Here is a 13205-nt window from a genome sequence, read left to right on the forward strand (position 1 = left end):
CAGGAACTCTCACAGATACCTCCTCCAAAACCGGCAAAGGAGAGGATGGAACATTTGCTGTAGAGGTTTTCCTGCCTCTTCATAACTCCTTGAGGCTGTGTCCTCATCCATCTTCCAGAAACCAAAAACCCTTCACACATCGCCCCTTTTGTCCCGAGCAGCGCCCGCTGCCACCTGCTTGGCAAAATAAAACGTAAGTGGAAAAATGCTCCCTTTTCCATTTTCATCTCTAATTGAATTCTCTCCTGACCTCTCGGTTCCCCACGGCTGTGTTTCAGGTTTTGATGATAAGGAAAAGAACTCTGTATTTGGATAATACAATTTTCAGCAACCTTCAACTCAATTTCCTCTCCCCGGAGACAGTGTATCTTATAGGATAGAATGAAATCCCTTATTCATAGGGAAAAAGTTCCAATTTAATCTGAATATTCAGCATGCCGCTGTGGCCGGGGTGATGGATGGCGTATGGAAATATCACGGTTCAAGCAATCAGATGTCGGAATGCACTCTGCTACTGGAAGAAATAATGACGCCTATCCAATATTCTATAAGGCGCAGAAATGCACGTTGCATCGTGAGGACCCCGGCTTTCTCCTATTACCTTACTAATCACATCTCCATTTACACACAGTACAAAAAAGGAAGCGTGGTCACAAATTAAGAATTAATGGAAGTGAGACTCTGCAATGGATTCGGGGCCGAGGGCCAAAGGCAGCCGCCACGTGCCGCTATTTACATGAAGTCACAGAGATGACGGGGATGAGCGGGGTCCCCTTGTCAGAAGCTGCTGGGCCAGATGAACCTGACAAGTATCTCCTAAGAAGGATTTAGAAAAGGGGAAGATGAAATCTTTGGAGGTAATGGAGAATTAGAAGCATATCATTACCTATAAATCCTGCGGCCCTGCACGCGGTGTTGACAGCCCTGAAGATGAGACTGGCTGAAAGGAAAAAGATTCTGAGCCTGGAACAAGCGGACCCAGATTCTAGGTGGCCAGGCTGTGTGGTTGCTTTTATCATTCTAGGAGACTTTCGGGAGGAAATGTTTGCAAAGAGCACGCAGATGGCATTTTCTTTTCTCTCTCTCTCTCTTTATTTTTTTTTTTGAGACGTAGTTTTTGCTCTTGTCGCCCAGGCTGGAGCCGCCTCCCGGGTTCAAGCGATTCTCCTGCCTCAGCCTCCCAAGTAGCTGGGATTACAGGCACCTGCTACCACGCCCGGCTACCTTTTATATTTTTAGTAGAGACTGGGTTTTGCCGTGTTGGCCAGGCTGGTCTCGAACTCCTGACCTCAGGAGATCTGCCCGTCTCGGCCTCCGAAAAGTGCTGGGATTACAGATGTGAGTCACCGTGCCTGGCCAGCATTTTGTATCACCCCCTAACTGCATCTATTTTGGTGGTGTTCATGATAATAATAAATGTCATGCATATCTCTGATTGAACTTGGCCCGTTCTTGAGCTCGTTAGAAACAGGTTTTTCTATGTGCCATCTCTTATTTTTCTTGGTAATACTTGGAGCTGAGATTTCTTTTTCTCTCTCTTTCTTTCTATCTCTTTCTCTCTTCCTTCCTCTCTCTTTCTCTCTTCCTTCCTCTCTCTTTCTCTCTTCCTTCCTCTCTCTTTCTCTCTTCCTTCCTCTCTCTTTCTCTCTTCCTTCCGAGACAGGGTCTCACTCCGTTACCCAGGCTGGAGTGTGGTTGTACGATCATAGCTGCTGTCTTGACCTCCTAGGCTCAAGTGATCCTCCACCCTCAGCCTCCCGAGTAGCTGAGACTGCAGGCGTGTACCGCCATGCCCGCCTAATTTTTTTATTTTTTTCTAGAGATGGGGTCTGACTATGTTGCCCAGGCTGGTCTCAAACTCTTGGCCTCAAGCAATCCTCCTGCCTCGACCTCCCAAAGTGCTGGGATTACAGGCGTGAGCCACCGCGCCCGGCCAGAAGAAAGACTTTATGGAGAAGAATGTTGACATTATGACAGCGAATTGTGTGCCTGCTGGCTGTCTGGGTTTCACCCACCCATCACAGCCCCACCCAGCCCCCACCAATCAGAACGTAAGCCGCCGAGGACAGGAAGGTTTCTCCTTGGTCTGTTTCTCTCACTACAGGGACCCCGGGAAATAGAATGGCACCTGTCACACAGTAGCTTTCAGACACACACATTCAGAGTCCAGAATGTTCACCATTACACCATGGAACTATCTTCACGGTAGCTTCCTAATACATGTTTGTTCCCTCGATAAATGAAACAAGGGCGTTGGGACTCCAGCCTGTCATCCCAGCACTTTGGGAAGTAGAGGTGGGTAGGTTCCTTGAGTTCAGGAGTTTGAGACCAGCCTGGACAACACAGCAAGATCCCGCCTCTGCAAAAAAAAAAAAAAAAAAAAAATACACTAGATTAGCCGGGCATGGTGGCACGTGCCTGTAGGCCCAGCTACAAGGAGATGGGAGGATCACTTTAAATGTTTCGAGTCACCAACTTGGAAACATTCTTTTTGTAGAATCTCCAAAGTGACGTTTCTGAGTCCATCGAGGCTTGTAAGGAAAAATAGAATATCCAATGATAAAAGCTAGAAACAAGCTATCTATGAAAATGCTTTGATGTGTGACTATGTGTGTGTGAGGGTACGTGTGAGTGCGTGTGTGATTGAGCACGTGGCTGTATGTGTGTGCGCATGTGTGTGAGGGTGTGTGTGAGTGCATGAACGTATGAGCACGTGGCTGTGAGGGTACATGTGAGTGCATGTGTGAGCATATGAGCACGTGGCTGTGTGTGTGTGTGTGAGGGTACGTGTGAGTGCATGTGTGATTGAGCACGTGGCTGTGTGTGTGCGCATGTGTGTGAGGGTACGTATGAGTGTGTGAGTGCATGAATGTATGAGCACGTGGCTGTGTGTGTGTATGTATGAGGGTATGTGTGAGTACTGTGTGAGCACGTGGTTGTGTGTGTGTGTGTGAGGGTATGTGTGAGTACTGTGTGCTTGAGCACGTGGCTGTGTGTACGTGTGTGTGTGAGGGTATGTGTGAGTGTGTGAGTGCATGAATGTATGAGCACGTGGCTGTGTGTGTGAGGGTACATGTGAGTGCGTGTGTGATCGTATGAGCACGTGGCTGTGTGTGAGGGTACGTGTGAGTGCGTGTGTGATTGAGCACGTGGCTGTGTGTGTGCGCATGTGTGTGAGGGTATGTATGAGTGTGTGAGTGCATGAATGAGCACGTGGCTGTGTGAGGGTACGTGTGAGTGCGTGTGTGATCGTATGAGCACGTGGCTGTGTGTGTGTGTATGAGGGTATGTGTGAGTACTGTGTGATTGAGCACGTGGCTGTTTGTGTGTATCTGTGTGCATGTGTGTGAGGGTACGTGTGAGTGCGTGAGTGTGAACGTATGAGTATGTGTGTGTGTGTGAGGGTATGTGTGTGTGATTCAGCATTTGGCTCTGTATGAGGGTACGTGTGAGTGAGTGTGATTGTATGAGCACGTGGCTGTGTGTGTGAGGGTACGTGTGAGTGAGTGTGTGACTGAGCATGTGGCTATTTGTGTGTGTGTGAGGGTATGTGTGTGGATGTGTGATCATATGAGCAGGTGGCTGTGTGTGTGAGGGTACATGTGAGTGTGTGTGATTGTATGAGCTGAGTGCATGTATGATCCTATGAGCACATGGCTGTATGTGTGTGTGAGGGTACGTGTGAGTGTGTGAGCGTGTGACTGAGCACGTGGCTATTTGTGTGTGAGGGTACGTGTGAATGTGTGTGATTGTATGAGCTGAGTGCATGTATGATCTATGAGCACGTGGCTGTGTGTGTGTGAGGGTACGTGTGACTGAGCCTGTGACTGAGCACGTGGTTCTGTGTGCGCGTGTGTGATCATATGAGCGGGTGGCTGTGTGTGTGAGGGTACATGTGAGTGTGTGTGATTGTATGAGCTGAGTGCATGTATGATCCTGTGAGCACGTGGCTGTGTCTCTGTGTGTGTGAGGGTACGTGTGAGTGCGTGAGCCTGTGACTGTATGAGCACGTGGTTCTGTGTGTGCGTGTGTGTCCTTGCAGCTGGCAGGGGGGTTGCCCAGGGAAGAACTGGGGGAAGCAGCTTTCTCCCCACTCAGAAGAGGGTCCGCGCAGGTGAGCGGCCACCCAGGCCGCGCAGGAGCTTGGCCTCCTGACTTGGAGTCCCTGGCAGGAACCTGATGCTGGAGTGAAGAGTATGCCTCGTTTAGGGGGGCACCCTGGTTCCCACTTCCCAGCTGAGGAAGCCCCTTGGAGAAAGTGGGGCTTTGTCCCCCACACGAGGTGGGGCTGAGATTCAGAGCCCACCCTGGGACCCACAGTCGGATCGCTGCTCTCCCTATGAGACCTCCTGAGCTCCCATTTTCCCTTCTCTGCCGCAGTTGCCACCTGCGTGCTGGGGCGGCAAAGCGTAAAGGCTGGCAGGTCCTTCCTGAACCCTGGAAGGTGGGAACCACAGCACGGTCATTGTCAGCGTAAAACCCCAGGGCTGTCAGGTGCTGTGTGCAAATTGAACAGCTTCATGACGGTGCAACCTGGACAGGCTCGGGGGGTCCCCAGCGTAGACATTTAACTTCCTCTTTGTCATTTTCCTAAAGGTTGGAAGTAGAAATCGTCCTAAATCATAGCCACGCGATTTCTCTCCGGAAAGGACAACGTTTGGGTAATGTAGGGTTCACGTCTGCAAACTCTGAACTTATTTTTTCTTTTTTTCTTTTCTTTTTTTTCTTTTCTTTTTTTTTTTTTTTTTTTGAGATGGAGTCTTGCGCTGTTGCCCAAGCTGGAGTGCAGTGGTACGATCTCAGGTCACCACAACCTCCGCCTCCCAGTTCAAGCGGTTCTCCTGCCTCAGCCTCCCGAGTAGCTGGGATTACAGGCACCTGCCATCATGCCCGGCTAATTATTATTATTATTATTTTTTGAGACGGCGTCTCTCTCTGTCTCCCAGGCTGGAATGCAGTGGCGTGATCTCGGCTCACCGCAACCTCCACCTCTCAGTTCAAGCGGTTCTCTTGCCTCAGCCTCCCGAGTAGCTGGGATTACAGGCGTGCACCATCATGCCTGGCTAATTTTTGTATTTTTAGTAGAGACGGGGGTTTCACCTTGTTGGCCAGGCTGGTCTCGAACTCCTGACCTCAGGTGATTCACCCACCTCAGCCTCCCAAAGTGCTGGGATTATAGGCATAAGCCACCGCACCCAGCCACCTCTGCACTTCTTTGTGTCCTTTCTTTCAAGGAAAGGACACAATGCTGGAATTATAGGAAAGGACACGATGTTGGAGTTATTAAATAAGTCCTCTTTGAGATAAACGGGAATGGTTCGTGTCTTGACAGTGAGCATTTGCAGTAGAAATCACACACACTCAGCAGAGGGCTGCACAAGGCCAGCCGTGCTCCACCTGCCCCCCTCAAAAATCGGCCTCCGCACCTGCTGCGGCCATTTCATTACATCTCAAAACAACGTCAACTTATTTAATAAATAGAAGAATTTTTAAATCAAGTCCTGAGGCAGGATATATAAACTTTAGTATTGATTATGCGTCCCTAAAAGCGCTCTCAGTAAAGGGACTTTGCTTCCTTTTCCTCAAGTTCCTATGAAGTCGTTTAATCCGTCTAACTCTTATTTTATGTTGTTTTCCCCGTTTTTATTACTTTATATGACAGTATATCTTTGTAGCCACAAACTGAATAGCATAATTGTGTTTTTCTTTTTTCCCTGAGACAACAATGTGCTTTTTGTTCGAGGAGGTAATAACTCTTGACAAAATCTGTTTTAACATCGTACCGAAAAAAAAAAAAACCCACAAAACCCTTAACGGACATTTGTAGTCCCCGTTTGATCTAAAACACTGTGATATTGTTTGTGTAATCTGCTTTTAAAGTCACCAAAAGTGCTTTGTTGTAAATGCTCTGTGATAACATTTGCTTTGTTAACGTATTTTAAATGAAATATAGTTATAATTTCCCTCATGACATTTTCATTTAAATATATATAATTTAAATGTCATGAGGGAAATTATAATTTAATTTAAAAAACGATTTAAATTTATTTAATAAGTTTAAGTAATAAATAATATACAATAAATATATAATAATAAATAATCAAATTTGTTTAAATTTAAATTTATTTAAATTTATTTATTATTTATATATTCATTTAGATATGCATTTAAATTTATTTAAATTTATTATTATTTTTATTTTATTTCATTTTATTTATTTTATTTTATTTTATTTTAGAGACAGGGTCTCCTTCTGTTGCCCAGCTTGGAGCACACCTGTGTGATCTCGGCTCGCTGCAGACTCCGCCTCCCGGGTTCAAGCGATCCTCCTGTCTCAGCCTCCCGAGTAGCTGGGATTACAGGCACCCGCCACCACGCCCGGCTACTTTTGTATTTTTAGTGGAGACGCGGTTTCACCATGTTGGCCAGGCTGGTCTCGAACTCCCGACCTCGAGTGATCCTCCCGCCTCGGCCTCCCAAAGTGCGGGGATGACAGGCGTGAGCCAACTCGCCCGGCCACACAGTTGCCTTTTTATGTGATGCGCATCATGTAGATGGAAGAGAAATCAAACGGCCCCATCTACCGGGGTGGGATTGCAGCCTGTTCCAATGTCTCATTTATTCCCTGGGTGCTGGGAGAGTCTCTGGGATGACAAGACTGATGGTTCCTGACCCAGGCCAGGGCAATGCATGACTTTTGACGCCTCGGAGAAGCTCTTCCTTCCTGGACTGTATTCTGACACAGAGTGCGTCTGACGCTTTACCCAGCGGCGCCCAGAGCGACCTTCATCGCGGCCACCGGCCAGCACCGTCTTCTGGATCTTCAGCGGCTTGAGGAACTTTCTGTCCGCTTCTGGGTTGACTGAATTTTTATCGTGAAAAGGCACTGCCTTTGCTCAAATGCTTTTCCTGCATTTCTGCAAATGGTCATGTGAGTTTGGCCCCTTAGCCATGAATACAGTGCGTCACATTCACTGGTTTTCCAGAAAAGAGCTGTATAGAGAGATAATTTACACAGCTGACAATGTATCCGTTTAAACTCTTCCAACCCGTGGCTTTCTGCATGCAGAGACTTGTGCCACCATCACCACAGTCTATTTTATTGCTTTATTTATATATATATATATTTTTTTGAGACAGGGTCTCGCTCCTGTAGCCTTGGACTCTCAGGCTCAAGGGATCCTCCCTCCTCAGCTCCCCAAGTAGCCGGGCAACGTGGCTTCTCCCGAGTAGCTGGAGGATGCTGTTTCTCTGGAGTAGCTGGGTGACGCCGTTTCTCCCGAGTACCTGGGTGACGCGGCTTCTCCCGAGTAGCTGGGTGACACTATTTCCCCAGAGTAGCTGGTGATGTCGTTTCTCCAGAGTAGCTGACTGACGCCATTTCTCCCGAGTAGCTGGTGACGCCGTTTCTCCCGAGTAGCTGGTGACGCCGTTTCTCCCAAGTAGTTGGGTGACGCGGCTTCTCCTGAGTAGCTGGTGACGCCGTTTCTCCCGAGTAGCTGGGTGACACCGTTTCTCCTGAGTAGCTGGGTGACGCAGTTTCTCCCGAGTAGCTGGGTGACGTGGTTTCTCCCAAGTATCTGGGTGACACTGTTTCTCCGGAGTACCTGGGTGATGCCATTTCTCCCGAGTAGCTGGGTGATGCTGTTTCTCCTGAGTAGCTGGGTGACGCGGTTTCTCCCGAGTACCTGGGTGACATGGTTTGGCTATGTCTCCTCCCAAGGTTTACCTTGAACGGTTATCATCCCCACATGTCAAGGGCAGGGCCAGGTGGAGAGAATTGAATCATAGGGTCAGTTTCCCCCAGACTGTTCTCATGGTAGTGAATAGGTCTCATGAGATCTGATTTTTTTTTTTTTTTTTGAGACAGAGTCTCGCTCTTGTCACCCAGGCTGGAGTGCAATGGCATGATCTCGGCTCACTGCAACCTCTGCCTCCCAAGTAGCTGGGATTACAGGCGCCCGCCACCACACCTGGCTAATTTTTTGTATTTTTAATAGAAACGAGGTTTCACCATGTTGGCCACGTTGATCTCAAACTCCTCACCTCAGGTGATCCACCCTCCTCAGCCTCCCAGATGTGAGTTTGCTCCTTCTTCATCTTCCACCATGATTGTGAGGCCTCCCCAGCCATGTGGAACTGTGAGTCCATTAAACCTCTTTCCTTTATAAATTACCCCATCTTGGTTATGCCTTTATTAGCAACCTGAGAACAGACTAGGACACTTGGACTATAGGTGCACAACACCATCCCCAGTTAAGTTTTTTTGTAGAGAGAGGTTCTCCCTATATGCCCAGGCTGGTTTTGAACTCCTGGCCTCAAGTGATCCTCCTGTCCCAGCCTCCCAAACTGCTGGGATTATGGGTATGAACCATGGTGTCCAGACATCAGAATACATTTTATTTTATTTTTGTTTTACTTTATTTTATTTTTTTTGAGGCAGAGTCTCACTCTGTCACCCAGGCTGGAGTGCGGTGGCACGATCTCGGCTCACTGCAACCTCCGCCTCCCGGTTCAAGCGATTCTCCTGCCTCAGCGTCCTGAGTAGCTGGGATGACAGTCACCTGCCACCACACCCAGCTAATTTTTGTATTTTTAGTAGAGATGGGGTTTCACCATGTTGGCCAGTCTGGTCTCAAACTGCTGACCTCAAGTGATCCACCCGCCTTCACCTCCCATAGTCCTTTTTTTTTTGAGATGGAGTCTCACTCTGTCATCCAGGCTGGAGTGCAGTGGCGTGATCTCGGCTCACTGCAACCTCCGCCTCCCAGGTTCAAACGATTCTCCTGCCTCAGCCTCCTGAGTAGCCGGGATTACAGGTGCCCACCACCACACCTGGCTAATTTTGTATTTTTAGTAGAGACGGGGTTTCTCCATGTTGGCCAGGCTGGTCTTGAACTCCTGACCTCAGGTGATCCACCCGCCTCGGCTTCCCGAAGTGCTGGGATGACAGGCGTGAGTCACCGCGCGTGGCTGCCTTCGGACCTCTCGGTGGGAGGAACGTGTGGGTCCTATTCAAGCATCAGCTCTGTCTCCCACCTGCTCTCACCTCCGTGGGCATGCCTGGTTCTCGGCACCCGTGGCAGCCGGGCTGTTGAGCCTCAGCTGGGGTTTGCAGAGGTTTTCTGGGAAGAGCTACTCCAATTCAGGCGAGACTGGCAGATCTGGAGAATTCCACGGCCCCGGGGACCCAGGGCAGCTGTCGTGACTGTGGGGTGCAAGGACCTGGTGGCCAGGTGGATCCCAGGCATTGCGATGGGCTCCACGGTGAGCTGTGGAAAAGAGCCTGGGTCCTGGATTTTATATCTGGGAATCTGCTTGCCCACAACCACACTTGCCCACGGCTTTCCTTGTAGTGTTAAAAGCAGCTACTTTTAGGCTGGGCGCGGTGGCTCACGCCTGTCATCCCAGCACTTTGGGAGGCTGAGGCGGGCGGATCACCTGAGGTCAGGAGTTCGAGACCAGCCTGGCCAACGTGGCGAAATCCCGTCTCTACTAAAAATACAAAAATCACCTGGGCATGGTGGCATGCGCCTGTAATCCCAGCTACTCAGGAGGCTGAGGCAGGAGAATCACTTGAACCCGAAAGGCCGAGGTGGCAATGAGCTGAGATCACACCGTTTCACTCCATCCTGGGTGACAAAGACTGAAACTCTGACTCAAAAAAAAAAAAAAAAAAAAAAAGAATGTTGCTGATATCTGCCCCAAAGCAGCTTGCTTTAGTTATAGTGTTAAAAGCGGCTACTTTTGGGCCGGGCACGTTGGCTCACGCCTGTCATCCCAGCGCTTTGAGAGGTCGAGGTGGGCAGATCACCTGAGGTCAGGAGTTTGAGACCAGCCTGGCCAACATGGTGAAACCCTGTCTCTACTAAAAATACAAAAATCACCTGGTCACGGTGGCGGGCGCCTGTAATTCCAGCTACTTGGGAGGCTGAGGCAGGAGAATTGCTTGAACCCGGGAGGCGGAGGTTGCAGTGAGCCGAGATCGCACCACTGCACTCCAGCCTCGGTGACAGACTGAGACTGTGTCTAAATGAATAAATAAATAAATAAATAAATAAATAAATAAATAAATTGGGGCCGGGCGCGGTGGCTCACACCTGTCATCCCAGCACTTTGGGAGGCCCAGGCGGGTGGATCACGAGGTCAGGAGATCAAGACCATCCTGGCTAACATAGTGAAACCCCGTCTCTACTAAAAATACAAAAAAAATTAGCTGGGCGTGGTGGCGGGCGCCTGTAGTCCCAGCTACTCCGGAGGCTGAGGCAGGAGAATGGCGTGAACCCGGGAAGCGGAGCTTGCAGTGAGCCGAGATCGCACCACTGCACTCCAGCCTGGGCGACAGAGCGAGACTTTTCACCCTGATGAAAGCAGTCACCAATTTTCTCTAATTATTTTGCAATTAAGCATCCGAGCACCCCAGATAGCGTGGACTCCCACAGCTCTTAAACCAAATACCTGACTGTCTGAAATTAATTATAAAAATGGATCAAGGGGTGGTTTTCACGTGGTGGCTGATGAATGCTTTCCGAGTCTTGTTTTCCTGTTCGTTTACTGTGGTACGTAAGAGGTACAGAACATAAAATTCACCGTGTGGGCCATTTTTGTTTGTTAGTTTGTTTCTGAGACGGAGTCTCGCTATGTCGCCCAGGCTGGAGTGCAGTGGCGTGATCTCGGATCACTGCAACCTCCACCTCCTGGTTCAAGTGATTCTCCTGCCTCAGCCTTCTGAGTAGCTGGGATGACAGGCGCCCACCACCACGCCTGGCTAATTTTTTGTATTTTTAGTAGACACAGGGTTTCACCATGTTGGCCAGGCTGGTCTCGAACTCCTGACCTTGTGATCCGCCCGCCTCAGCCTCCCAAAGTCCTGGGATGACAGGCGTGAGCTACCGTGCCCGGCCCGAGGCCTGGTTTTCACATGGTGGCTGATGAATGGTTTCTGAGTCTTGTTTTCCTGTTTGTTTACCATGGTACATAACACTTACAGAACATAAAATTCACCGTGTGAGCCATTTTTGTTTGTTAGTTTGCTTTTGAGACGGAGTCTCGCTCTATCACCCAGGCTGGAGTGCAGTGGTGTGATCTCAGCTCACTACAACCTTTGCCTCCCGGGTTTATGCCATTCTCCTGCCTCAGCTTCCCGAGTAGCTGGGATGACAGGCGCCCGCCACCACACCCGGCTAATTTTTTGCATTTTTAGTGGAGACGGGATTTCGCTGTGTTAGCCCGGATGGTCTCGATCTCCTGACCTCGTGATCCGCCCGCCTCGGCCTCCCAAAGTTCTGGGATGACAGGCGTGAGCCACTGCGCCCGACCCGGTGTTTATTATTATTTTTTAATGCAAGAGAACATATTTAGATGAAAAATAGTTTATCCGAAAGATGCAGACATAGGCACATACGTTTCTAGGAGACATACATGGAAGGAAGTGTTCAGTTCTGTCCTTGTCCTCCTGAGCTTGTCCCCGGCATCAGCATCCTTCAGTGTCCTCCTTTTTCTCTTCCTTGTTTTGAGAGACAGGCTCTTGCTCTGTGGCCCAGGCTGGAGTGCAGTGGTACAGTCTCAGCTCACTGCAGCCTCCACCTCCTGGGCTCAGGTGTTCCTCCCTCTTCAGCCTCCTGAGGAGCTGGGACTACAGACATACAGCATCACACCTGGCCAATATTTAATTTTTTTTTTTGTAGGGACAGGATCTTGGTCTGTGGCCGAGGCTGGAGTGCAGTGGTGCAATCTCAGCTCACTGCAGCCTCCACCTCCTGGGCTCAGGTGTTCCTCCCTCTTCAGCCTCCTGAGGAGCTGGGACTACAGACATACAGCATCACACCTGGCCAATATTTAATTTTTTTTGTAGGGACAGGCTCTTGCTCTGTGGCCCAGGCTGGAGTGCAGTGGTGCAATCTCAGCTCACTGCATCCTCAACCTCCCGGGCTCAGGTGATCCTCCCGCCTCAGCTTCCTCAGGAGCTGGGGCTACAGACAGGTGCCACCACTCCCAGCTAATTTTTAAATTTTTTTGTAGGGACAGACTCTTGCTCTATTGCCCATGGTGATCTTGAACACCTGGGCTTGATATATCTGCCCGCCCAAATCCCGCCTTTCATTTACACCGCCCCCACCCCCGCCCACCCCAGGGAAGGTCTTTATTCTTAAATCTGCCTTTCTGACCTCTCTTCCCAAATATGTGTATTTCTAACAGATCTCCGAGTCGAGATCACGCACACCGTTTTCCATAATCCAGGGATTTGGAGCCGCCGGAGGGGTGAGTAGGGGAGGCGGCCGTGACTGCTAGGTGGAGGTGGGCTCGTAAACGTCGTTTTACGGGCAGGTGGAAACCTTTATAAGCCCACAAATATTTCAAGCCTGTTCCTGCCCCTGGGTCCCTGGAGACTTCGCAGAGGAACTAACAGGGCCTGGTGAAAGGCCTTCATCACCAACCCACTAGGAACTGTTCACCGTGTGCCCGGGGCTGCGTCTGGCACAGAGGTGAACGCTGAAGCCATCCCCCCACCCCCGCGTTCACCCCCAGATCCCCAAGACGAGAGAGCGTTCCGTGAGGTCCAAATAAACGTCCCTCCTGGCACCTTCAAGGATGTGGTTTTTCTTTTCTTTTTTTTCGAGGCAGGGTCTTGGTCTGTTGCCCAGGCTGGGGTGCAGTGGCATGATCTTGGCTCACTGCAGCCTCCAATCCTTGGGCTCAAGCAGTCCTCCTGCCTCAGCCTCCCAAGTACTGGGACCACAGGCATGCACCACCGTGCCAGCCTCATTTTGTATTTTCTGTAGAGATAGGGTCTCCCTATGTTGCCCACGCTGCTCTGAAACTCTGGGCTCCAGCGATCCTCCCATCTCGGCCTCCCAAAGTGCTGGGATTACAGGTGTGCACTACGGCTCCCAGCCCTGATGATGGGCTTGGAGAACAAGAGGGTGATAACGTCGCCAAATTCAAACTCACGTCCTCCTGCTTCTGAGCATGTTGAGAGCTGGTGGGCGGGGAGGTGGGTGTGGGGCTGCGGCTCTGGGCTCCCCAGGTGCCCACGCTGAGCTGTCCAGGAGGCTGACAGGGAGGACGTCCCTTCGGTATCCCCCTTTTGCCGCAGAAGAGCCCGTGTGGACCCCTGAGTCCCTGACCACCAGGCAGCCAAGGCCATCTTGGGGTCTCCGGATTGAGACCCCAAGAGAGGGTTCCTGGATCTCGTGCAAGAAAGA

At 50.1% G+C, this 13205-nt stretch overlaps 1 protein-coding gene across 8 annotated transcripts in view; it reads left to right on the forward strand.

The window, feature by feature from the left end:
* The window catches only part of LOC115933369 (uncharacterized), a 36426-nt gene that overhangs the window by 4797 nt on the left and 18424 nt on the right, over positions 1 to 13205 (forward strand). For 6 of the 8 annotated variants that reach the window (XM_055366351.2, XM_063699699.1, XM_063699703.1 and 3 more), the window contains exons 2-3: positions 6239 to 6931; positions 12199 to 12261. In XM_055366351.2, coding sequence (XP_055222326.1) covers positions 6901 to 6931; positions 12199 to 12261 — 94 coding nt within the window. In that variant the 5' untranslated portion in view covers positions 6239 to 6900. Of the gene's footprint in view, positions 1 to 6238; positions 6932 to 8001; positions 8142 to 12198; positions 12262 to 13205 lie in introns of those variants that run through there. The other 2 variants (XM_063699698.1, XM_055366352.1) reach the window with 1 other exon arrangement.

Source organism: Gorilla gorilla, chromosome 18, assembly GCF_029281585.2.
Source record: "Gorilla gorilla gorilla isolate KB3781 chromosome 18, NHGRI_mGorGor1-v2.1_pri, whole genome shotgun sequence".
Lineage (NCBI taxonomy): Eukaryota > Metazoa > Chordata > Mammalia > Primates > Hominidae > Gorilla > Gorilla gorilla.